Source organism: Neodiprion virginianus, chromosome 6 (assembly GCF_021901495.1).
Source record: "Neodiprion virginianus isolate iyNeoVirg1 chromosome 6, iyNeoVirg1.1, whole genome shotgun sequence".
NCBI classification, from domain to species: domain Eukaryota; kingdom Metazoa; phylum Arthropoda; class Insecta; order Hymenoptera; family Diprionidae; genus Neodiprion; species Neodiprion virginianus.
The window spans coordinates 25,995,827-26,023,275 of record NC_060882.1 but is presented as its reverse complement, the minus strand read 5'-3'; the positions used below and the strand labels follow the sequence as shown (position 1 = coordinate 26,023,275).

The 27,449-nt window shown below is 37.3% G+C and overlaps 1 protein-coding gene across 1 annotated transcript; it reads left to right on the top strand.

The window, feature by feature from the left end:
* Positions 1 to 310: 310 nt before the first annotated feature.
* On the top strand, positions 311 to 27,196 carry LOC124307772 (CDC42 small effector protein homolog). Its single transcript, XM_046769827.1, has 3 exons — positions 311 to 719; positions 21,733 to 22,072; positions 26,792 to 27,196. The coding sequence occupies exons 2-3, from the start codon at positions 21,812 to 21,814 to the stop codon at positions 26,798 to 26,800; spliced, it is 270 nt and encodes an 89-aa protein (XP_046625783.1). The 5' UTR covers positions 311 to 719; positions 21,733 to 21,811; the 3' UTR covers positions 26,801 to 27,196.
* Positions 27,197 to 27,449: the final 253 nt, after the last annotated feature.

Below are 27,449 nucleotides of genomic sequence, written 5' to 3'. Positions count from 1 at the left end.
TACCTACATTGCCGGAACCTTTATAATTTTCGAAGTTAAGAAACCCCGCTTTACATTCAGGCTCTAACATCCTAAAAATGACTCAAAAGTATTCTAAATAAATGATAAAACAAATAAACAACAGGATTATAAGAGAATATATGGTCCGTTGAACCACGAATGAGAACCACTTTCCGGGAGTCGCGAAAACAAGTTCCACACATCGCCGCGGCAAAGAGCCGGGTTCATGGCGCTACCGTCGCTCGGCGGATGGCCGATCTGCCCCCCCCCCCAGCCTTACGGCGGGCCGCCCACACGCTGCCGTTTCTTCAACTTTGTGGTTTGCGTTCGAGTTCAGTCGCGCTTGGGTCTCCCTGAGTTCACCATTTATTTTAGCCAGGGACGAGTAACGGACGTCGAATCGGATCGGGTCGCGTCGCGTCTCCCCGAGATACCCAGAGTCAATTCGAGTCAAGCTAAGTCAGGGAAAAAAAAAAGGAAAGGAAAAGGGTTGCCGAAGGAGACGGCGGCGGCCAGAAACAAGTGAAATCTATTTTCGAGTTCCTAACGCGGGATAAAAACAGTGGTACCTAACATAACAGTGGAGATCTCGAGTCTTATCACGTTCCGGACAAGGTCACGTGGTCTCGGCGATTTTCCTACCTTCGCCTCTCTGTTCGTCTTTCGGATCGAGCTCTCTCACCTGTTTGGCACAGCATATCCTTCGCTCGAAAACAAGGGTGAGTTTTACGAAAGTGATATGTTAAAGACGAACGGCAATTTGTAGCCGCGGCACATTCATTGTTGTTTCTTTCTTCGTCACTTCACGTGCCGCTTGTTTCCCTCACAGCCGGTCATCGTTCGGCTTTGTTTTCTCTGCTCGAAAATCTAAACGCCGAAAGTGAACGGCGGTGCAGGCCGGGTGTCGGATATACATACCCATAAGTAAAAACCATACACAGATGTAAGGTAACCGTCATACGGACGAAACGCGATGGCGTTCGTTCCCTCGAAGGATTATTTCACGGCGGTGTTTTTTTTTTCTTTCTCGTGCTGCTTTTTCTCACTTCATTTGTTTTCATTTGCACGGATTGCCCGACTCGATTCATTCGAATTGCCGTTGTTGAACCGCGCGAAAAAACAGCAACACACTCGCTCATGAATGTGCCTGAGATATTGTGCCAAAGAGTAGAACTGGGATAATAAAATCTGTTATGACGTGACGATAATAACAACAATATTGCTGTTATTACAATAAACCACTGCACGTGCAGCCTTCTTCTTTTTTTTCTCCACTCTCTTTCGTAACATATTTCGTGCGGCCTGTTTCTTCATCGCGAGCAATGTTGTTTCTAAAATTTTTCTTCGGCTTATTAGTTTACTCTGCTTCTTCTCTTTTTCTATTTTTTTTTCACCACCTTCGTTTACAACGACAGTGATTTACGCTCTACGCGTTTCCCTTATCATCTTGTATATTGTATAGTTTTTCAGCCGACCAAAGTTTCCAGCCTAATCACGCTGCCTCGGAAACTTGGATTATCTATCCCATTGACGTTGGCAATGAATGATGCGTGATCGATCTTTTCGGGGAACGGGGGCTTGATTAATTTTTAGTTAACATACCTATTTCTTTTTTCCCTTGTTATCTCAAAGCGCGTGTTCAATGGATCATATTATTATTATTATTACACCGGAAGTTCCGAACTGTCTGTACTGTGCGGTAATTACATACAGTTAAAGAAAAAACTGCGGATTAACGTTATGAATATCAATTATATACGTTGAATTTAGTGATTTGTATAGGAAAATTCCTCTCTTCTCTCTCTTTTGACGACGACGAATCGCGCGTGCGGTTCTCCCAGTTTTCCGAATTTCCTTACCACGTCTGCATACCTATGCAGATAAGATAGACAGAGATCGGTAAGACCCTGATACGCATATGTACGTACGTACAAACACACACGAGACCTGCATCGACATCACGCACGCACTCTTCGTGACGCATTCCTGAACGACATCTGGTGCCTCTGAATCGACCCTTTTTTGGTTCACTCCATTCCTCCTCCACCATCTCTGTCTTGTCGTTGTTGCCGGCATACAGGAATACAAGTATTCTCGGATGATCGTTCGCTCACCGAAAGAACGGAAATTATTCCCGTTTCGCAGGCTTAATACTGCTAATCGTAAAATCAAAGCGCGATTATAAACTCTTCTGTAAATCGTATCACGGATATTTCTGTTACAATGGAATTTGACTCATCAAGCTTGCATTAATACTTGTCATTCACATGATCCACAGCTTATCGAATGTGTCAGAGTCTAATCCTAAGAAATGTTTGTTGGTTTGTTTCTCAGTTTGTCACGGTTCTTATTTCTCTCTATAATTTATTCTGCACTCCGAGTGTACAACACTTTAGAAAATTTTCATTGGTAATCAAACCCGGCGCGCACGATCAACTTGAACTCATCATTGGGTGATGGTGATTAACTTATGGTTGAGATATAGCGTGATGCAATATCTGCTGCCAATGTTGACGATGATCGCACGCCGTTCGATACTATTAAACACACACACGCACTTTCTTTATATATCTCTCTCTCTCTTTCTCTCTCTCGAATTGGCTGTAAAAATAAAAGAACTTCTCATTGGCGTCGTTCCGGCTCTTGGGAATCGTTCTTTAAGTGCTCTCAGCGGCTATGTAAACAGTGCTGCACAGGTGTAGGTACGTAAGAATGTGTGTGTGTGTGTGTGTGTGTGTTGAGATTTATCGCGATCGCATTGGCATTGAACATCACGCATGACGAGAGAGAGAGAAGAAAAAGAGCGGAGTAGAAGGAGGAAGAGGAGGAGGACGAACCTTGTCCCGTCGGAATTAACATTTAACAGCGTACGATTTCCCGTCCGATGGGAGTCAACTCCCTACCCTCACTCACTTCACTTCGTCTGCCGCCAATGCTTTATAATGGCGATAGCGATGGTGACCCACCATCACGCGGTGTAGTTACTGAAATACAGCAGAGGTGGATGCATACGTACGGTAGAGAGTGCAGAACCGGAAGCGCCACACCACCCGCACCGCAGAAAAGGAAACGTCAAACATTGTCATAATCTCAGATAACCGACTAGGCTTGGCACAATGATGCATGTATCTATGTTTTCATTCTTTCCTCTCTCCACTCTTGCCTTCTCTGTAAAAATCTAATTACGATCCGCGGTGTTTGATTACCCAGATATGATATACATACTGTTGTATACCGTATTATAGATATGTACAGTGAAATGCATTGATACCGTAACTTTACGGTCGGCTAAATCGTTTTTTCGGTCCGAAACAAGACACGGCTTCGATTTCTATACGAATTATGCGACAGTGGATCCAATTTTTTCGCGTCAACTGCATCGCCAGTTATTTTCATATAATTCGTACGGAATTGAACTCGTGATTTTTTTTTTTTTTTTCGAATCGAATCGAAAACAAGTTAGCCGGAACGTTAAGGCTTTTATGCTGTTTATTATCTAACTAATCATTTTTTTACTCCTCTATTTCGGACGTTGCTCACACCTCGATGTTGTGTAAAATTTAGCGGCATGTAGAAGCTTCAATGACCCAGCAGGTGTATATTCCATTTAGGATTAACTGTGTTAAGGATCATATTATTATACGATCCGTGAGGAGGAGCAATTAGCAACCTGTTTTGGTTCGACGTTCGGTTACGCCATTCGATGTGCATGCTGTATGTTGTGTATGTATACGTTACGTATACGCAAACCGAATAACAATCGTTTAATTACGATATAGAGGTTGTGCAGGCAGGCAGGCAGGCTTCCTTGTATACCTACAGTTTTTTTATCAATCTGCCCTAAGTAACCTGCCTGGACAGCATAAACGCGCTGGTAAATAATTGAAACTGAATTTCGATTCTCGTTCACAATTATACATATATATATATATAGTGTAGAAGAAATACGTATTACAACCTTCGTCGTCGCAGTAATGATATATGAGATGAATCACCGAAATCTGAGCAGCAAGACAATTGGCTCTTGGCCCTTCATTGCTCCAGATATATATATATATATTTTTTTTTTTATGTCTCGGTCATACAAGCCCTTGAAAACACGACGACCTTTCCTTGATCGCTTTCTGATTTTATTTTTTATTCTCTCTTTTGTAGGAGATTTTTTTTTTGTTATCTTTATCGCTCGATTCGTATTCTCTTCTTGTTTCCCCCGTACCGAGGTATAAATCTTTTATAGTTTTTCGCTCCGGCGCCGTGACTCTTGATATTATTATATGTATGGTTATTATTGCACGCACATGTATGACTACCCGGTGCATGCGCAACTTGACGCGTTGTTAACTAACGGCAAACTTGCATGATTAAACACGAGGAAGTAATTGAGTGTATAAATCCTATACATATATATGTATTATACAATTGTTCCAATTGTTCATTATGACGCGTAAAACCGCTTACGAACCTATTTAGCTATAATTTAGTTACGTGCTAAGGTGCGTATGGTTTTTTTGGGTCTGACAATTGAATTTTCCGTCCCGGGTCCATGGTGTGGGTGTTTATCTGTTCCAACACGTTTGCACAGACGGCCATGGAGAACCGAACGCATTATCCTTCGCCCACGGAAGGCGTAAATAGACCACTCTTGCTCTCGTAAAACGTGCGGTGAAAGTGCCACGAGACTCTCGTGTGTGTGTGTGTGTGTAAGGTTTTATAGGTGTGTGTATAAAAGTGTTCGTGTCGGAGGAGGAGAGAGCGAGAAGCCTCTGTCTTACTTATCGTTGGACTGTCTGCAGCCACTCCGTGAGGATCACCGGAATAATCGACTAATTTCTTACGCGCAATGGGTGCCATGCATATACGTATATTCAATACAATCGTGTATATTTTTATCGGTGGGGTGATAAGCGTACGTGTATGATGAGGAAAAGGATGGCTGGGAAAAAGCAAAAACCGCATCGCGTCAAGTTAACGCGTTGTGTTAGATTTTGCGTACATACATCTTTGTATTATAATAGGAGAATTATTTTATATATATTTAAATTAATATTTATAGTTTTTATTAACAAGTAGAAAAAGAAATGACATTTATACATTTTTTCTACCGGTATAGTTTGTTTGATTGATATTTTTTGTGTCACAAACCGATTCCGTTTACGTCGTTTCGAAATGTTGCGTTACAGATACGAACAAAAATAATATAAATTATACATTTTCTCTGATATTTGTATCTAATTTTTTTCTTATTATTATTCTCCTGCCGTGTGTAATACTTATTTGAAATATATAATAAATAAATGTATCGTGATAGTCAAATCAAGGGGTCTAATTATTCGAAAGGTATCTTCTGGTATTGCAAAGCTGATACATATGTTTTTTCCCATCGCTATTTTCGAATGCAGGTTGAACATATTGTTTCTAAATTTAGCATCGTCGTATAACTGGGAACAAGCATCGGTCGTACATGTATTATACCTGTGTAGGTATAATAGATGTGGAGCAAATGGTTGGGATAATATCGGGTTCTAAAATTACACGTACCTAATACCGTTGCAACGCGTATACCCTAAATCGTTTATACAAATGTATGTAATACATTCTATTCGAAAGGTCAAAGTGTACACGACGGAAATATGGATACACACAAGTGCGTAGGTGTAATAAACGAGGAGCTCATAAATCGAATATGTGTGTGTGTGTGTTATACTTATTTCAAGGTACAATTTGTCATTGATTCGAAAAAGCAGATATCAACATTATGCGTAAAAATGTATGTTATTACGCATAGATAGTTTGTACCGTGTAAAAAAAAAGTAGAGCACTTGTTTCGTTGAATTTTAACACCCAGTTTGCTATCGGCACCTCGTGCCGATAACCTCAAAGATGATGAAATAATTGTTACGTTATGCGTTGTATATTTTATACATGTTTAACCACACTCTTGTTGAATCAATTTATGAGTGCATCAAGTCACGTATAATGTGAATGCTAAAAAAAAAAAACAATAATCAAGAAAATTCAGTAAATGTGTAAAGCAATTAACGTTGATGAACGAAGCAAATATACGTAATACATCTAGTTTTAAAATTCTATAGAGTCGTTGAGTTACCCGTGTAATTCGGTATCCGAGTGTGTGAAATTGAAATTTTTATTTTGCGGAATAAGACAAGACGCGAGCATTGACAAAGAAAAACATGACACCGTATCGAATTGTATCAATAGCGATTCGTATTCAAATTATACGTGTCTGCTGATACAAAGTTTCTGATGTATTATTATTATTGTTGTTGTTGCTGTTGTTTTATTACTATAATAATAGTATTTCTGGAAGTGAAAGTGTGGCGGTATATTTTACGACGCATTGTTCTTCTCGCAAACCTTTCGATTTTGTTGTATAAAATATCGATTATCTATGCCGGATCGGCGGTGAAAACAAATGTATCCGGATAATGTTCTTCCTCGGAAAATCTAATTGTAAGGGGGAAGGATCGTAAGAATGGTAAAAAAAAAAAAAAAAAACACTACACTAAATCAAATTGTGATCTCGGCGTTTAGAAAGAGGAACGAACAGTCATTCTTCGGGCTGGCAATCACCTTATTTAATGGTGAAATAGTTGACGAAAAATACCGTTGTTTTTCTCCCACGCTTCATTCACGTCCGTTAGAAAGGCGACGAAGTCATTTTTATTCATCCGAAACGAAAATACGTATACATTTACCTGTATATATATTATATATATATATATATATATATATATATATATATATATATATATATATATCGGTGTATTCCTATTTACTGGTAGAATTTTGTATTTGGAGCAGAATTTCTTTCGCCTGCATCACTCTGCTGCAAGTTATTACGTGTGACAGAGAGAGAGAGAGAGAGAGAAAGAGAGAGAGATGGGATGCTGTGAAGCGGTCGATTGCTCTAGTTAACTGCTAACACCTATCTATAAATGTATAGAATGTACAGGTATAGGTATAGAAGTAAATGTCAACTTTGTAATAGAATTGTGTGGAGCTTAATCGCGCTCTGCTTCAGATGTATATATATCATATATATATATATATATATATATATGTATATCTACGTATGTATAATTCTGGCAACAAAAGTTTATATATAATTCTCTCGGTTTAGAAGTTTTGTGGTTTATGTGCGACCTGATTAAATGATATATTTATGCTAGAATACCACGATAACTGAGTTATAACGCCGCCTGCAAGTGTCCACCTACACTTCTTTAGGTGCCTATGTGTTATATTGAAAATATTGTTGGTGAAATATTTTTAATGGAAAAATAAAATAGGAAAAACTACGTGCCTGTAGTGTGTGAATCGATTTAATTGTAAGGATAATTTGAGCAAAGCAATCAGCAGCAGAGAAATTAAGTACGTTTTACGAGTCATTTTTAGATTTTAATCAAAGGTTACTCGAGTAGTTATTTTAATGTTGCTTGTTTGATTCGTAATTGAATTTTTATTAATCGTAATATTTGATTGACTTGAGACTACGTGTAACGATTATTAGTCCCAATTGCTTTTTTTCACCGTTTTGAGGAAAAAGTAAAAAAATAATAAGGACGTTGATATAAACAGCGTGTGAAACAATTAATTTCGGTATTTGTTATAAGAATTGTTCGTTTCATTGGAAATTATTAAAAATGAAGTAAAATTTTACTCGTTCATTCCTTATCGAAGACTTGCTACGTATGCAATAAATATAACACAAAGCTGGAATAAAATTCGCAACTCTTTACGCACGGCAGTGTTTGAATTTTTATTCTTTTTTTACTCGATATAAATTTCTTTGAAAATTGCATTGAACGAGTGAATAATCGTTGACGGATGAAAAACGTTAGTTTTGTGCATACTTGATACGACAAGTGTCGGATACGAATCAATGGAAACTTGTTCGAGGTTTCATTTTCTATACATCGCTTTTCGCATCCGCCTTCCGTTTATACACAAATACTTACTTATTGTTAGCTCGCGATAATCGTGCCGCACAATTTTATTATCTAGGCCGGATTCCAGGTTCGCCTACCGTACGACCACTAGAAATATAACACGTCTGTCTTATGTGGGTACTCGTATAATTTACCTGGGAATACGTCTGGGTTAACGAGTATGTAGGGATCTTATACCTGTTTGCAGTCTGCATGGAAATAACATGGAAGTAAGTCAACTTCTCGAATACTGCAACTGATCATAATAATTTCTTGGCTCTCATGCACCGCAGAAATTGCAGAAATCTGTTGTTGCAGGCTCGTAAAACGTATGTTACGCTTTCGGTATTTTCTTTATCTTTATGCACTTCCAATTGCGAATCTAGTTCATTATGGTTGAGAGAAGACGAGAAAAAACGAAGTATCGGTTAAACGAACAAACAAACAAGAAAGTCTCATTCAATTCGCGTTGCCGAATTTCTCTGCCAAGATCCTTTATATTATATCAGGTTGCGGTCAAAGGTCGAAAGTTCAACCGTGTCTCTCCACCTTGAGCTAACTAAACTTCACTCGGTGTCTAATTGCTCCTGGGCATATCAAACAGGCACGTAATTATGATTTACAAATTCGCGATACAAGTTTGATCCGTCTTTAAAGTGTCAAGATCACGTAATAACGAAATCGCGAGTACCTGCAATGTTCTATCAGAGGAATCCTGACGAGATGAATTTCGTGAAAGCGCCCGAATGTCCGAAACATTTTTTCCAAACGGTACAAACAATGTTGAAGAAAGCCGCGCAGGAATCGCTCGGCACGGAAAGTTATCGCGAGTTTTTCAACGGTCAATTTATTATATCTGCATGTATATGCTATACTCGTATATCGAAGATTCAGATCAAACATCGGTGCGGTCGAATTCAGGCGGAATTGTTCCGTTATGCATTGTCTTCGTGAAGTATGTACGAGCAGCACAAGCGGCCTGACTCTGCGGAACGGATGGTCAAGATCGCAGGACGCGTTTTATCGCCGGGTTGGCTTGTTGTTGCGCTGTTGCAAGATTTTTTATACAGTATATGCATACGTATATACATATGTATACACATATACAGTGCATTCTATCGATAGAGCCGCAACAGTACAAGAAAGGGGAGATTTTTCACTAATCGAAGGCCCTCCGCCGATTAATTACATTTGCGCGAGCGTCGCGCCAGGAAAAATTTGCAAACTCTGTCATTGGGTTCGTAGCTTCTCGTGTACGCTTCGGATAACATTGTTTACATCGGTTAGACTAAAATTTCATTTTATTTTAGCCTGGAAAAATATCTTGTGCGCGTCTGTATTTTTATTAACACGTCCGGTATTTTTTTTTTTTCATTTTTTTCCCCGCACAGTTATTCACGCAAACGTTTTGCACGAAAGATTGTGCGTTTAAAATGGGAATGAGTTCGTTTATGCGGTTAACAGAAAACGACAGAACTATTGCAATTTTCCCGCGTCACGTAGACACGAGGCAGCCGAATACTTACTAAATTACTCGGTTCGTCGTTCCTTCCGAGAGCGATAAAATCGGCAACGCTCTCTGCCCAGTCGATGCTCGATGATGAGAGAGAGGAGAGTCTCTCCCATGCCGGCCATCCGCTGTCTGCCTGACCAGAATCGAAAAGAACCGTTTTACGAATCTGAATAACGCTGCAAACTATACCTATATATGTACGTACGTATATCAAGTCGACCCAGCCTCTTCTCTCTTTCTCTCTCTCTCTCACTTGTATTATACATACCCATTAATAGCGAGGTGAATTATTACTCAATAATAATAATAATAATAGTAATAACACTCGCCGTGGAAATTGAAATTTTAATTGTTATTGCCAGATCAATCGCGCTGTTGCAGATCAAAGGTTCAAAATCTGCACCACGATGAGAAGGTTAATGCCAGATTATACTACATTATATTTGTAGTTATGTATGTGTGTATAAGCATACGTATATACTCGGGGGTAAAGATTCTTACACATATACACAGGTATTTATATTCATATTTCTGTATACATGAATTCGTTGATACTTGGGTAGAATGTATTTGGGGCGGGAGGGTAAACCGGGCAAAACTATTCATTTCATCGGGGTTATTTGTCGGTGCCATTGGTCATTATTTCCCCTGCCCGTTGGCGAACTGCGCGGGTAGCATAGACGTGTTATTATTTCCGGTGGAAAGGTTTAACGCGCATGCGCGCGGTTTAGTATACGTCCTAGCGTGCGTTACACGCGTGTATATCATAGATATGTATGTACAAACACGTGCCAGTTATATGAAATAATTTGTCCTACCGATTCGGTGTACGAACGTTGATTCGCTGTCGGATACAAAAGTAGTAGTATCCGAACCCAGTGCTTGAAATTGAAGAATCCAAAATTATACTCTTTTTTTCACCGTGTGCTTGAATGGACGATGTAACAGGTTTTTTTTTCTTTTTTTTTTAAAATTTTTTTTATGGCCTATCTGATAAGTTCAGCGTAATTGTAACACATGTGTTATTTTTCTTCGTTAGACAAGCGTAGGTGGAGCTTCTTTGCCAAAGTCCGACAATCGAGCGAACGCTAATTGAGGCGAAAAAGAAAAAAGAGCTCCGTGCAGCCATCTTCCAATCGTATTAAAACACGTATGCGGTATCGATAGAGAAATTCTCTTTTTGAAACATATCTTTGTCGTACCTACAACTCTCGTTGCACAACACTGTTGCAACGGTCTCTTTATACGTATAGATATACGGATCTGAATGAGTATAAAAATGTTTTTCAAAGATGAGAATCCCTGGCCGAAAACGTGACTCCCCTTCTCATTCGGCGAGGTACATTATGTACCATGGGTATGGTTATAGGATGAGGATGAGGATGAGGCGCAGGCGTTTGCCGGTATAGCCGCACCGATACCAGGATAACCGGGATCACCCTGGATTATATTTATATATATATTTATATATATATGCATACATATGTAATAAATACGTGCATTCCACACCACGGCATACCTACACCGCTTTACGAGGTCTCGCAGCCACACTCGCCTGTATATCTGTATAGGTATACGCTTCTTCTTTTCTTGGTGTTACTACGGAGGGACCGACCAACTCCATCCGTCGGACGTGTTCCTCCTTGGCTCGGTCTAACGTCGTAAACACACGACCGTTTCGTTTCCTCTTCTCGTCACGTTGTAACACATCGAGTGGTTTACCGAGGAGAGATTCTGGTGTGTAAGGCAGGAGGTTGCAGTTTTTAAACGAGGTCGAAGTTGATCGCGTTGAATTGTAACGAAGAAACATCGTGGGGGGGGGGGGCACTATTTTTTTTATTTTCACAAACACGAGTTTGAGGGAACTTGGATTTGACAATACGAGTACGTTTTGTCTTGTTTACCGTTTACCGATTGTCAAATAATTTGAAAATTACGAAACGACTGTTTTTCTTAAGCGTCGTGAATCGTTGCGATAACGTCGATAACTTCAACGTGATGTTTTTAAACGGAATTCAATTTAATTAAAGATCAGGGAAAACAATTTTATTGTGCAATGTTTGGAACGCACTTTCGAGGAGTTCGATTTTCATAATATCAACATGTTTATACTGTGTTATGTTTTTTTCTAACTTTCCTAAAATTTCGGACAATCGTGAGAATACGATGTAACGAGTTTTTCTAAACATGTATCGTTATATTAACCTTTATTACTAGCGTCAAACTTATGAATAATCTAAAGTCTCTGTAGCTCTTTAACCGCATAATTGTCGTTACATATGTTTTTCTTTCTCCTTGGAAAAACTTATTGATACAGGATGCGAGAGACGAGATAGATATTTTTTGTTATAATGGAAATTTGATAGATTCGCAATTACATTCATTCTTCGAATATAAAGTGATCGATTCTTTTCGGTTTCCAAATGAAATTTAACCTCAGGTCTGAACACTGTTTTTTTTTAGGGTACGGTACAGTTTTCTGAATATCAATTATCACAAACAATACTTTGAAATTTTTGTGTCTGCCAACTTTTGGATAGCGTAGTGTCGACAATTCGAGAAAGAGACCTGAACTTTTTCTAATTCGTTGAAAGCCTGGAACACTTTCAAAAAAATTATTTAACAGACAAAGAGTGTGAAAAACAAGTTCTCACACGTAGGGTTGTAAGCCATGCTTTCAGTATAAAACGCCATAGCTTAGAAGACGAAGAAGAAGGACACTCGGTAGAACTGACACGTGCTTCCCGCAATGCATCGCGGATTTGATTTAACCGGTATTCCATACCCTGTCATCTTCTAGAGTCATTCATTCCACGTCGTCTTAGGTGGTAAATAACGTGGGGAAGGATAAATAAATAAAAAAAAAAAACGAATAAACGCTTGACGCCGAGAGAAAGAGAACGGTTTTTGAGGTGAGCCACAATTAGACTGATCCTTGAGACCGATAGTAATTTCTTCGCATCCGTTATACAAACGAGATATCACAGTCGACCATTATTAATTCATGGAACAAAATTACTCACTGCATCGCTTGCGAACATTTATTATACGTATATATATACGTATATAATAGTATATATATATATATATTACGTTTACTTTTTTGCGTTAGCAGCACGTCGTGTTTTCTTGATTTTTAATTCTCAAGTCAAACAACAATGAGAAAAAATTGAGTAAAACAGGTATCGTTAAAAAAATTGTTTGAATATTGTTGGAATTAGGAAAAACGAGGTAGGCGTAACCATTTTGCGCTATTGTCGATTCTCTTTTGATAATTGCAACGCAAAATCAGTTTCTTCGGTTTACTCTACGTTTTTAGTTGAACAAGGCTTTAACGTCAATTTATTATTGCACGGGCATTAAATTTTCGCAACAGTTGCAAGAAAATATAGCAAGAGTAATCGTAACGAGAAAGAATAGTAACGGATACCAGATTTTTTGGTAACAGCTAGAAAACTAATTTTCATTTTTTACCTAGAACTACATTTTTCGATTGTGGTGAAAAATGGAAATACTTGAGGAATGAGCGGCAACTGGAACAAAAAATTTCAACCAATATGTATGTAGTTGTAAATATTGGCATTTGTTTTACTTTCCCCCCACTTCATCTATAATGCTTCTATGGCATGATGCGATAGATACGTTATTTTACGACGTCGTGTGGTGCGAGTTTATACCGTCGTCGATAAACCGGAAGTCTCGAAATCTGGCACGGTCTGGTTTAAGTCTCGGGATATTTAAGCGTAGCTACGTTGCCTATTAATTTATTATAGCTTAGCGCGAGTTTTTGAGGTTAATCAAGTAGCTTTTTTATCCACGTTATTTACCACGTTATTCTTTATTTAATATCATTATTTTAGTGTGAATATTGACGTGAAAAACTTGAGGAGCTGTAATCATTTATCTTTCGCCGTACACGTTTATTATTTGTCGTTATTTTCCTTTCATCTTTTTTACTCTTAAATCTTGCTTGCGTACGGATTTGGGTTCATTCGTTTATGTTTGCCGGTCCGCGGCACAGCAGCTTCAGGCTTATCTTATTATTTCTCCCCGTGAAAAGCGTATACATATATTTTGTGCCTGTATACATCTGCTTGTCTTAATCTTCGTCGGCATGTGTTGCGTTTCCCTGTTGTATTTTCTCTTGGTAAAATTTTTTCTTCATCACAGAAGCTTATGCTCGTCGGTTCATAATACAAAACGATTTTGTTCGATCATTTTTTTGATTCTTTTTCTTTCTTTCTTTCTTGTTTGCAAAGCCTGCTTATTATCGGCAGGAAAAAGATGTAATACGGTAATTTTTTGCACTGACAAGTATCATTCGTTCTTTCGTTTGTGTCACAGAATTTTTGTCCAACTGACAATTAGATTATGTAAATATAGGGGATTTTACTAAACCGTGATTCTATTAGTACATGCGATTAAAACTAATCGTCGTGAAATTTTTTCATGGAAATAACAATCGAATGAGGTTAAATATTTTGAAGAAAAATAGAAATCGTGTTTGAAGCACGGCTTCTTCCAACACATATCTACCCAATTTGCATTCCCACCTAATCATTTGCATGTATATATACATATGAATTCCTAGGATACGTCATTTCCGGTCCGTACGATTGCATATAATAGCCAGGTTAAAATCGGTCTCCCGCAGTATTTGACAAATCGCGCCTGTCGTATGTAGGCGAAAATCTTCTTTTTTTCCCTTTCTTTCGACAAGACAAGACGCTTGTAAAAAGACGGTGACGACGCTCTTGATTTTAATTATCGAAAGCAATCAATATATATGTATAATTTTTTACTCGGACCAACGAACGCGATACTTTATGTTTTTACATTTTTTTTTCTTGTAATTTGTCGAACATAACGTTCACGATCGGTCACTTTCGCATATACGAATAGTATGCGATACTTGTATATGTATATATGCATACTGCTTGCTATATGACACGTGTATTAATCAAGGACAAATTTTATATATATATATATATATGGTGTATATGTGTGTGCGTGTGTACGGTCGTTAAGTACCTGCAACCTATTTTCATGTAGGCAACTGTTAATGGTTTTATTTAAATCGGTTATATCCGTCCGATGCAGGTTATGTATATACAATATACTTGCATACCTATAAACACAATATATATATTGTATATTACTGCGGCAACAACCGGATGTCGTCACATGGTTATACATATTTTTATGTACTGACCGACCGTTCTATTATTTAGATGAAAAAAAAGTACTGTAATTGACAATACTGGCGTACAATGTAATTATTGTTGTATCGCGTTATGTTATATACATATATATATACACATATATATATATCTGACGGTGGGTTTTTACTCTCCATAACTTTCCTCTATGTGCAGAATTAATCTTCAGTTTAGAATATAATTCAACACCATTTTTTCTTCCCTTAATTATGTACGAAATTTAAATAATTATTCATTTTATCTGTATACGCCTATTTCTCTCTTATTTTATATCTCCACACGTGTCATTAATTTGTATTCGATTTTAAGGAAATTCCGTGACAGAATTGATATTAAATTTGTCACAACGGTTAACGATGCAGATGGTTTGAGGAAATTCGTTTTTGTTTCTTTTCTTTTTTTTTCTTTTTTTTTTTTCGTAGTCTATGCAAATTCCTCTCCGCTTTCTCGTATACCTATATATATATATATATATATATATATATATAAATAAAAAATAAAAATTACACAACGAAGGAACAAGAAAGAGAAAAATTGACTGATTGTGAGATAAGGCTGAAAGCAAAAATATACTCGCGTTTAAAATTTACTCGAGCTTTAGTTTCCTGCAGTCATTTTGTAATAATAATGCAGCATTGCCGCTCCGGTCTAAGGTGCAAGAATAACTTCTCGGTCTGAGGTGCAAGAATAACTTCTCGGTCTGGTGCGTACATTATGTATACATACATCGTACACGTGATATTTACGCGACCGTTGAAATCTGATCCGTGTTTAATTCGCCGATTTAAGTCAGAGATTCGATCACTCGATCAAGTTGTCAATTTCTTTTCCATACCTTTTCCTTCTTCATGCGCAAAGATTTTTACAAATTTTGGTATAAGATTTATGCACATGTTACGACGAGATATTATTAAACAGTGTGCAATATTTCAATAAGAATAACAACAGTTAATTTGACAAGCATTATTTCACGGACGGAAAGAACTGCGGACTACGCAATGAACGAAGAGAAGCTTTTTTGCCTGCGTAAATATGTCAAGTGAAATATATTTGGCGTGTTTTAGATATTTTCTGCAAGCTCAGTTGCAGGTGGATTTTTATAATACCGCTAGTCTTGTCGGCACGATTAATTTATCCAAGTTGTACCATAATCCAAAAATTTACTACTATTTTCGCTCGCACGATGTATATGTAGAGAAATTTACCGGCATGCCTAAAAACCGTGTATGTGTCAGTATCGGCGATGACTCACGACTCACTGCTCGAGCCCCACGAATGATTTTCTTCGTAGCAACCACCGGCGTTTTGGGGGCTGCTAGGCGATAAAGCTAAGAGAAAGAGGAGAGGAGAGGAAAGGAGAGAAGAAAAGCAAAGCTGAGTGGGGTAAAGCTTTGGGGTGCACGGTATGCAAGGGTGACGGTAAAAGCCGTGCTGGCTGCAATTTCAACTCGAGATTCGTGGTGTATAAATCGACGCGAGTTTGCACGCTCGGAATCAGAATCGGACCGAAGTTGGTAACGTTGACGTAACGAGAGATCGGAATTAAAAATCAACGTTGTTGGACAATTTAAAAACGACTTTCGAATAATTGATTTTTTAAAATTAACACACATTTTGTTTACAGTGGTTTACCAAAGCTCTCGGACATTTCTAAACATACGAAGTAGCGATTTTTCTTAAACATTCATCGTTGCAGTAACGTTGATAACTTCGTCTTCATCACTCATGACTCTTCATCGAGTCACATTATGTATACGTGAATGTTGTACGGAGATTTCTTTAACAATAATTCGATTGTGAAGAAAAAAAATTTCACCCCAGAAACATCAAACATTTCCTTTCGATTTGTCGGATATATATACAAGATAAAAAGGTTTCGGTTCTTCTTATTGTTGGAATAAAAAAAAAAAAAAAAAATCCTAAGGTAAGGAAAAATTCAATTCGATTGTCGGTGCATCGATAAAAATTAAATTATATTGTAGGATGTTTATTTTTTTTCACCTACGCGTAGTACGTTATACGCGGATATTATAAATATTGTAGAATAGAAAGACTTTCTCCAGAAGACGCGACGCGTGTTAAACTGCACACAGATCTCCTTTTCCTTTTACTTCGGCAGCTTGCTGCTGCTGCTGTTGCTGCGTCGTCGCCTTATTTTCGTACTTTAGTGATCGGGGGGGGCCTTTGATGCGTCATACCATTGGTCTGGAATTCGAAAGACTGAAGTCCCGCAACGATGTTTGCACGTAAATTTACTAGCGGTTCTCACTAAGTTAAAAATAATTTATGCATAGATTAATCGAGTCGAAAATAATGATCGATTATTTCGTATTATTTTCTTTTTTTTTCGAATCGATGCTAATGAAATAAAAATTTCGTAAATTTCAGTATGTAGTCTTAATAGCGAAATAGTTTTTTGATCATTTATAGTTTCATTGATAATATTTATTCAATTTCAGATGAAAAGATTTCATTTATCATTCACTTGTTATGTGAAATTCGTAATTAGTGAATAAGAATGGATAACAATTGATAATTTAATCGTATAAATTGATACCGTATTGCGTAGTTTATGGAAGTAAGAAAATGAAAAACGATTGTGCGAAAAATAATCAAGTCCGTCGACTAATCGATTTTGAAAAATGATCGTTTATACTCGATTAGGCGGAAAAAAATAATGAACTGTTTTGGTCGTTCTTAAATTATTGTTACACCGTTTGAAAATCGGCACAACAGTGAAATATTTACTCTAGATCCACAATAAAAAGAAAAAAACAAACAGGTTCACTTCCCATTTTATTTGCTCTGAGCGCAATAATATTCACTACATACGAGTATACGACTAATAGCTTCCGAAACAACCGTTTTTAATTATTTATTCAATTTTCTTTTTTATAACGTACATTTCAACTATACCTAAATAGCATCGTACAAATCCGGTTTTGCTTTGCGAGCTGGCCTCCCTGCAAGTTTATAATTTCATTCCTGTCGATAAATCAAATAAAGGGCTAGGCGAGTGAAACGAATCTATATGTATAGCAGGCGGGCCATTCGATCGTTAATTAGCTGAATTTGTAGCAAAAGACTACTTTCTCTATAACGTGTTTTTGTCATTTTCACGTGCCTAAATTATGAATTTATTCGTGTGTCGTCCTAATTATGATCCGATGCGATTTCTGTTCTTCTTCCGTCATTTTGTGACGAAATTATAACCGATTCCTCCTCGACATAATTATTTCGGTAAGAAGATTAAAACAAAAAGTAGATAGAGTTGATCACTTTTCCTTTGCGTCTAGAGTATTCGTGTTCTGTAATAGTTCTTCGATGAAAGAAAGAAAAAAAAATTACTTCATTATAATTATACACGCGTGATACTTTTCTTTCTTGCAATTTTCAAACAATAATCACAACATTATGCATCCAATTTTACAGTTAATTTTTATAATAGCGCTCAACGAATGAATTTCTGTTATTTTACATCCAGAGGTACAAAGATGCCCTATTATGTACGCCTCCTGGACTTAAAAATTGACGGTACCTGCTTGTTTTGATGGGATAATGATTTAAAACTTGTGCAATTCACCTCATTTTGCTATGTATATATATAACAAATACCTATATTATAAACCCATGTGTGTAACGGTTCTTCCGAAAGTCGGTCTGTGTTACAAGTATAACACAAAAAATCATCCATAAACTGCGTGTCTAGCTACAGTGTATGAAATAGGGTAAAACGTACGATGTTATTTATGTACGTACGTTCAACAAGTTAGAGAAACGAATATTCGTAGCGAATAAATAGGTACATATGTATATATATATATGTATGACGTACCTGCCTATACCACTTGATGCTTTTGTGCCAGATTTTACTTGATTGCATCTTCTACTTTTTCTTATTATTATTCTATTCTTGCAACTGGTTAGAAAGTTTGTATTATTGTATATTCATACATGATATGAACGATGTTATACATGCAGTGGTGTCACTTCGTTGACCCATATATGGTAAAAAAAAAAAAAACTATCGATGATTTCGTATCTTATTGGCGTATAGATTAATAAAATATAAGTCAAGGTCGATACATTCCTTGCCAAAAACTTGGGATAAAACTGATTGTGAGATGGGATCTAGAGTGAATATTTTATTGTTGTGCCGATTTTCGAACGGTGCAACGATAATTTAAGAATTACCAAAAATAATCGATTATTTTTCCTCACTATTTGCTTTTGTTTTCCTACTCCCATGATCTTCGTCATACAATATCAAGTTATATTGAAAAATATTTTGAATGAAACTACAAATTACCAAACAAACTTTTCCGCTCTTAAGACTTTATACTAAAATTCACGAAATTTTCGTTTCATACGAAAACAGTTCTACAGTAATGGAAGTTAGAACCCAAAATTCACCGCATTCGTGCAGTTGTAAAAGCCAGGTATATAACCTACACCCAGGTGTATATATATAGGAGAATTTACACAAGAAGTAGGTAAAGGTTTTACGTATATCCGGACCAGGATCAGGTTTTCCCGGACGTTGGTGGTTTGTTTGTGTATACGGGGAGTGTGCGCGATGCACACAGAACAGAGGTATGTTCATGTTTGGTGTTCGGTCTGGATGGTTGTGGGCCTTGGGAACACAAACCGGCATTGTCTTACATTTTTAATCTTTTTTTCTCTTTCTTTATTCTTCATTTTTATTTTTATTTTATTTATTTATTTATTTATTTTTTTGCATTATTGCAATAGAACAAGTCCCCTGTTGCGGAGAATTATTACCGGTATACTGACGTCGTTACACACATGTTTGTGCACGAGTTTGGAGAACTTGAAATCTATCGGCTTATGGCGCATGATCGATTTGAATACCGATTCATGCTTCCTCGTTTACTTCGATTTATCCCACTGACGATTATTCAAATCTGGCGATTCGTATACTTTGTTATTTACACTTAATTGTTGCACGGATATTGATTGGAATGATAAGATTGTAAGGGTATATGTCCGGTGCAGCGGGGATATTAAAAAACAATTGAAATATTGCGAAAAAACAAATTACCTTTTACGTCTGGTTTGATAATTACGTACTATATTATTAACCGGGAACCAGAGGAATTGAGTTACCAAGAGTTGTGAAAAAAAAAAAAACGTATAACACGTACAATTATTATGTATGGAGTCTAAAGGGTGCAGAAATTTAACATCGTTCATCGATGTCGTGTTCTGTGGATCGAATTGCTTTTTTCGAGGCAAATATTTCAAATAAAAATAAAAATAACGTTAACGCGAGGAAACTACGCTTTGTGCAGCGCAGACTGCGTTCAACGGCTGTGCGAACTTAAATTCCAACCCAGTAGGGGCTCTGCATTTTTTCTTATCTATTTTCCGCGCAACTTCCACATCACGTAGGTGGTAGTACAGGAATCCCAGCCTCACGCTTTTGCGAATAAAGACATTTTTTAATCGTCTACCTATGGTACCAACATAAATGTACGTACGTTACGTTGTACATACATACGCTACGTAAAAGTCAGCGCGAGGCGATCCGCAGCTTTTACTCGTACCCCCGGGTGTATAAAAAATCTCTTTCTGTCTCCTGGCACGCTCGAGATGTAAAATGAAAAAAAAAAACAAAAATAAACATGAAATAAAAAAAATGAAAAAATTCGGAGCGGGTAGCTAAGTGCGGATTTTTTTTTTTTCACTTGTACAGTAGCGGCCATCTTGCCAAGTTTTACCTATATATGTATATGTATGTATATACATAGTTGCAGGCATGCGATGTGATGTGGATAAAAGAGTACAGAGTTGTGTGTTTGTTTCTATATATGATACACGCTTCTGCACGGAGTTGCGGGTCACGTCGTTTGACGTTTAATCCGATTACAGGTAACGAGGACTGTGCTGCCTCTTCTATTTCCATGACGATTACCCGCCTCTCGTATCGGTATATAACATAATGTAGACGTAGGACTGCTAGTATTGTTGCATTCAATCGAACCGCAGATAATGACAACTAATACATAGACGTTATATCGATATGCAATTTCTATATACATAAACGAATCGTAGAATCGTCAGCTCTAAGTATACATACCTATGATTATATATTTTCAGTTCGCGAAATTGTCGTCTCGGGTGTTTGCTGTTTTTTTTTTTTCTTTGCGCTTCGCATGTTGTTAAAATTTCGTAATTTATTTATACTTCGTTGAGGTTATTGTTCGTTGGTAGAATCGGTGCTGTGGATTCAGCACACCTTACAATTATAGAGCTTGTATAACTATGCAGTATACGTACAGCTGCGGGAATAGTTGAAAAAATTGTCGAGAGAAGAAATGTAGAAATTTTGTATCGCGTAATGAAAAAAGCTTTTGGGATTTTCGAATATCGTATTTTTTTGTTTATCCTCTCCTTTGAAAGTAATTCACAATAATTTTTTTTTCGTTCTTCGTCAGTCACTTCATCAAACATATACATCCGTATTGTGTCCGTAACGCGTATGGGCGTACTAGACATAATATAACGTCGACGCACTAACGAGCAACGCCGCGATATAATGAATATGATGTACATACATGGTATGTACGCTCATTCATTAATGTAACGTGCGGCGACGAACGTAGGCATATGCTTGCGTAGATATACAACGATATGTACATGTACACTGTCGAATATGTACTTCCTCATTCTTGCAAGTTCAATTTTAAAGATATAGAATGCATAACGGGACGGAAAGATTTTTTTAAATGTTTTTCCACTCCCACGTTATTAAACAATTGTACAATGTAATACGAGGTGTTATAAATAATTCAATGAATTTAAACTCTATTCCATACGGATGACGATTCATACATTTTGTGCGATAAGAAAATTGAATTTGAAAACGAATAGATTAGATTATACATACAAACAATTCGTACGTATGCTAGCAGTAATTGTAATATACGAGCATAAGAATGTTTCGAAGTTTCTTTGAAGGTGGAATTCATTTTATCTTCTTCACAGTGTACCGTATAATTAAACGCGCATTATATATTTCTTGTTGCAGAGATTCGAATCCCGCGAAGCGTAATCCTCGTCGTCTTCGTCTTGGTCAACCTATCGTCGTGATAATCGTTATAATCGCGATGGCAGGTGCGGGGGAAGTTTGGGTCCAGTGGTTCACGTGTTGCCTCACGCAGCAGGGACCGGGGGCCCGGAGCAAGAGACAAAGGCCCCACCAGCAGCAGAGGCTAAGGATAGACCGAAGCATGATCGGGGCACCGACGAACTTTCAACACACCGGGCACATCGGCAGCGGTGATCTCGATATGGCGAACGCTCATTTGTCCGCCATTCAGACGCAGATGCAGGGCAAGGGAGGCTACGAGGCCTCCTTTGGCGTTAAGGTGCGTCGTGATTACGCGACCTATTCCAAATAATGTACACATAATTATAGAAACGATCTGCCCTACGTGTACTATACGTACCTGTACACCGAGAGAAATTTTTTGTCCCGCTTACCGCTCGGTCCCCTTAACTATTTTCATTTTTTAGATTCTACGTCGATGTATCGGATTTTGGCTTGTTTCTTGCTCGGGGTGCTGCGGAAAAAATCACTTGCCCTTTTCCACCATGGTATTGAATAAACAGTTTCTTTAGGGCGAATGAGAGATTTTTTTTTTCACTCTTTTACGTTCTTCTAAATTAATGAAGAATCGTGAATAAAAAGTTTTTCTACTGCGAGCATCAATCGTAATTCGTCACTTCACGTCACAAAGAAGACCCGCAGTTGTAATATTGAGCCTCCGGTTGATGCTTGAGAAGTGTGTCTCACGACTTTTTCATAATTAATTCAATCTTATAAAGTAGTTTATAATTTAATGCGAACTTTTAATACGTGAGAATAAGATTTCCGGTTGATATATCGTTGTGTTGTGGATCGTGATCTTTGCGTTGAACACAAATGTCGGGAAAGAAATAATAATTGAAGTAACTACTATAACGTGTTTCTTCGCAAATTAAAAAAAAAAATAAATAAAGAAAGAAATGTAAGAAGAAGTGAAAAATCAAACGCGCGCGATCTTCCACGTAACGTATAACGCTCGCCTTTTTACAGAATCTTTCTTTTGACCTGAACAAACTTTTCAGAGAGCGCCTCGGTGGAAAGTCTTAAATTATTTTTCTCTGAAACACCGTTAATTTATACGTATTATATGTACAAAGTGTTATTTTGCACGAGGAAATTGTTGGTAATCGTCACCTTGCACTTGTCGTTGGGGGAAAGGATTCTGTAGGAACTGACTGTATGAACGTTTTTTTACGTTCACATATACACGGTGGATATGTTATAGCTATGGGTCACGATTCGATTAGCAAGCAGACAGCGGTGGACAGTCTTACGGGTATTTATTTTTGGATCACCGATGTGTGACTCACTCGGTTTACTCGTTCAATTTTTGCAACGAATGCGCGATGCTCGCCCCCCTTCATCTTTTCCTTTCTATTTTTTCTCTATAATTTCGTTATATTCTGAAACGTGAAAGAACTCTCTTTGTCAGCGATGACTGTATTTATACGCTCAGACATTATTGTGATCTGAATTATTTTTATCGTACAAACTTTTGAATACGGGTGTATTTTACTTATTCTTTTTTTTTTCATATAAAATTTTATTCAGAATAATGACTTTGATAGATTTTCATTGTAGTTAATTGATTGATTGTGGAAACTAAATGTTGAAAAGCACGAACGTTTACCGGAATCGCGTTACAGATACGCATAAACGCGTATACCGAGAAACATGAGCAATTCAGCCGTCGTGCGGTAATTAGTATACATTATAGGACGTATAATTACAACGATATGCCGTGGCGAGTATATTTAACAGCCGAAACCATATAAGTTTGAAAGTATGCAGTGGCAGTATTATACAGCGTTTACAAGAATATAAAACTAACCAACGAAGACGTGCGGTATGTAAGCAGAGTCATAATGTATTAATAAAGAGAGAGAGAGAGAGAGAGTTAGAGTTAAAAAACATCGAGTCATCGCTGCGATTATTTCGTTATATTATACTGTACGGTAAAAAGTGTTGTATCGCAATTTAAAAACTTCAATCACTCTAATTAGCGTTTAACGATTATCGTTGCAGGTACGTACATTTATTGTATAATGTGCAAGAATCAACATTACGTCATTGCGAAATCTTGCGTGAATAATTTCATAGGTCGCGATGGTGAAAATTAATTACAAACAATTTCGAAATTTACCGCATCGATTTTACGTAACGACATTTAGATTATTATTATAGAAACTGAAAAAAGAAAAAAAAATTATTACACGAATTATATGAATCGGGTATACCTATTCGGAGAAAAAATACAATCGTATATTCTTTTGCTGATATAATAAAATTGAAGGGAAAAAATTGTTTTGGAATTACATTTTACACGCACGGCCTTAATCAATTTGTTTGATAAAACTGCGCGTCGCTGATCGTTGCATGAATGATGTGTGCCATAAATTAGACCATTGAAGGTTGACCCGATTCACCATGAGAATAAAGTTGCCTGGCCGAAAGGTCAAGCGAAGACTTGACGCAAATATACTCTTGAAGTAAACTAGAACAAATTCCATACCGCACGTGAGGTCGGCGTATCTAGAGCTATTATATTCCTCATAGTTGACGCGAACATTGTTTCACTTGATCTTCGCCCTTCAAAGTCGTCACAAAAATACTATCCGACATTTTACGTCCCTGGGTATAATATAATATAGTAATAAAAATACCGCTACGATGTGCAATTTTCAATATTGTCCAAAAAAAAATTTTACGACTTCGTTCTATGCAATAGTTGGGAAATTTTTTTTTTATTCGGAAAGGTATATTACAAGATGAATGTTTAAATGTTTTCTTTTTTATGGCTATATAATGTTGAATATCAAAGAGCGTTCAGCGTTTGATAAATATCAAAAGGCAGCAGCGAAATGTTGTCCCCCCCGTTGTTGCCTTGGCTTTTAAAATCCGCGTGTAAATATGCCTGTAATACTTAACGATTTCGTCTCTTTTACCGACAGACATCAAACATCCGTACATATAGAGATATCAAACGGAGTACAAAAAGGCAGTTGCTTGTGTATAATAAATAAGGAATGTACACAACGGCATTTGACATGCGAGATACGCTATGCTCTTCAAATATAATTCTATTAGCCGAATGGTTCAGCTATTTATTATCGAAATCACATATCCGCCAGTTTTATTGTTACATTAATAAGGTTTATATATCTTATATTTATATACACACCTTTTATTCAGGTATGACTAATATTCGTAACGCAATTAGCTAACGCGAGAATTCCCGCGTAATCAAAAACTTGACCGCTTGTTATAGCTATAACGTGATCAAGCTCGGCTGACGATAATAATAAAAGTTAATTGCGTGTGTACGAGTTTGCCAAATTTTATAGTTCGTAGAGAGAAAGAAACGGAAAAATGGCTTCTGATTGAAGTTGACGTATTACACGTTATACGAACGTTGCACTCTGGCGATGAGGAAGGAAAAAGAAATGTATCCGAGAAAAGACGTGTGAAGTGAATGCGACGATTATCAGGGTGAAAGGAGAAGAAAGTGAAATTGAGTTAGCTTTTAGAAAAGTAAAAAGGGGGAAAGAATTGGCAAGATTAAGTCTGACTGATTAAATTAGCTAATTATTGACGTGATATTTGATGCGAATAAAATCGTCGATTTAACGTTGACACTTATGGAAACAATAATAGTGATTATATGAACATACATATTATGCAGCTAATCTGTAATATAACGCAATTTTTGTGCAGATAGTGACGAGTTTATATACATATAATATATGGATAATTTGAGTTTTTGATGTCCTTGTGATAAAATTATTAACGGAGCAACGATTAGGCGTAAAGAGAAAAATGCGAAAAAAAAACTAACAGATACGAATGATTATCTCTCGACTCCCTCGAATGGCGTAGTGTTCCATCAACGGGGATTGATGTACGGGTCACAGGTCAGGGATCGTTATATTACACGGAAGAATGGAACGCGTGCCGCTGCTGCTGCTTTATAACAGAACGAGGATGAAACCGAGGAAACCTCAAGGTTCAGGGTTCAAGGTTCGGCTTTGAAAGTTCACGGTCGAACCGGGTTGTTGAGACGGTTAACAAACCGCGGTATGATTCCAGGACCGAGCAGCAACGATTCGTTGAATGACCCAGTTCAACTCTGGCTTTTTTTTTTCATACGCGTGTAATCATTGTCATTTGTCATGCATCCTGGATGAGAATTACGCCTGTCGATCGTTTACATACTCTTATGCGGTATGCGTGAAGGAAAAAGAAAGAAAGAACAAGAAGAAAAATAAAAAAAAAAAATTATCACAACAAAGAAACGGAGAAACAGCTGACGTGGAACGTTTAACAACCGCGTCGGAAATTTTAATCGCGATAACGCGCAGAGTATTTAATTTAACACGATATGTATAATACATATTGTTATGTTCGATCGTTCAATGGAAGCCTTGTCGATTCGTCTCGACGATTAGCTATTAGTATGACTATCATCGTCATCGTTGTTATTATAGGTACACTAACATGCACAGACAGACACCTTATACCAGAGTTATGCACGTCGTGTGCATAGATCCTCACAATAGCTTCTTCGATTGACTGTGGGGGCGGTCATTGACATCGATGATGACAACTTCGTTTGATAACTTGCTAACGTCACGCACGTCTCGCGCGCGCGCGTGTATAATGTAATGAATTATCTTACAGACGTACGTATTTATGCATACGTTGTTACGTTGCATACTGTCGACGACGAGGCTTCGCACAGCTGATTTGATTTCTACGCGGATGACGATGAGACTGCATTATTAACGCCTGGCGATTATTACCGATTTAAGATTATCGTAGAATCAGAATGCGTTTATTCTATTGTATATTAACAATAACTTTACGTACAATGGATTATAATTGATAATTGTAATCGATAAATTGGGCAGATTGGATGTTTGTTGATTTTGGTTGTTTGTTTTTCTTTGTATACTTACCCTCTTATTTTTTTATTTTTTTTTTTCTTGTTTTTTGATTGCAGGCTTGCTGAGACACGGTCGCCCCGAGGGCATTGGAGACCGACTTGTGATGATCGTCCCTAGGGATATTTTGAACGTGTTGACGATATTTAAAATATGGCGACGAGAGGGAGAGAGAGAGAGAGAAAGAAAAGTGCCGTTGTACATATAAGCTGCTATCGCTGCACAACCGCTGTTGAAAAAAAATCGTTTGTGACGAAAGTCCGTTTACTAATTTCGGACTGACAACTGGGTCTTATGACGTTGAGCGTTGCAAACGTTTGGTCAATCGGAGGTGTTCTTTTTTTTCTTTCTCGTTCTTGTTTTGATTTTTATTTTCCTAAATAAATAAATAAAGTTATATATATATATATATATATATATATATATATATATATATGCGCGGTCGCGAGTGAATGTAAAAGAGAGGAAAAAAAAAGAAAAGTTGATACAAAAACGCGACTGTCCATTATTACCAAGCGAAAGTGAAAATGAATTCCTCCTTGTTGTACATATATCTGCATTGTATAATTGAAAGTAGTGGAAAAATGAAATGAAGCGGAGAGAAACGACGCAGAGAACAATCCTCCCGAGAAACTATTTCGTAATAAAAATATTTAATAGATAATAATGTAAGAGACAATTGAGCAAGGATGTAATATTTTCACCCCTGTGCAGTTG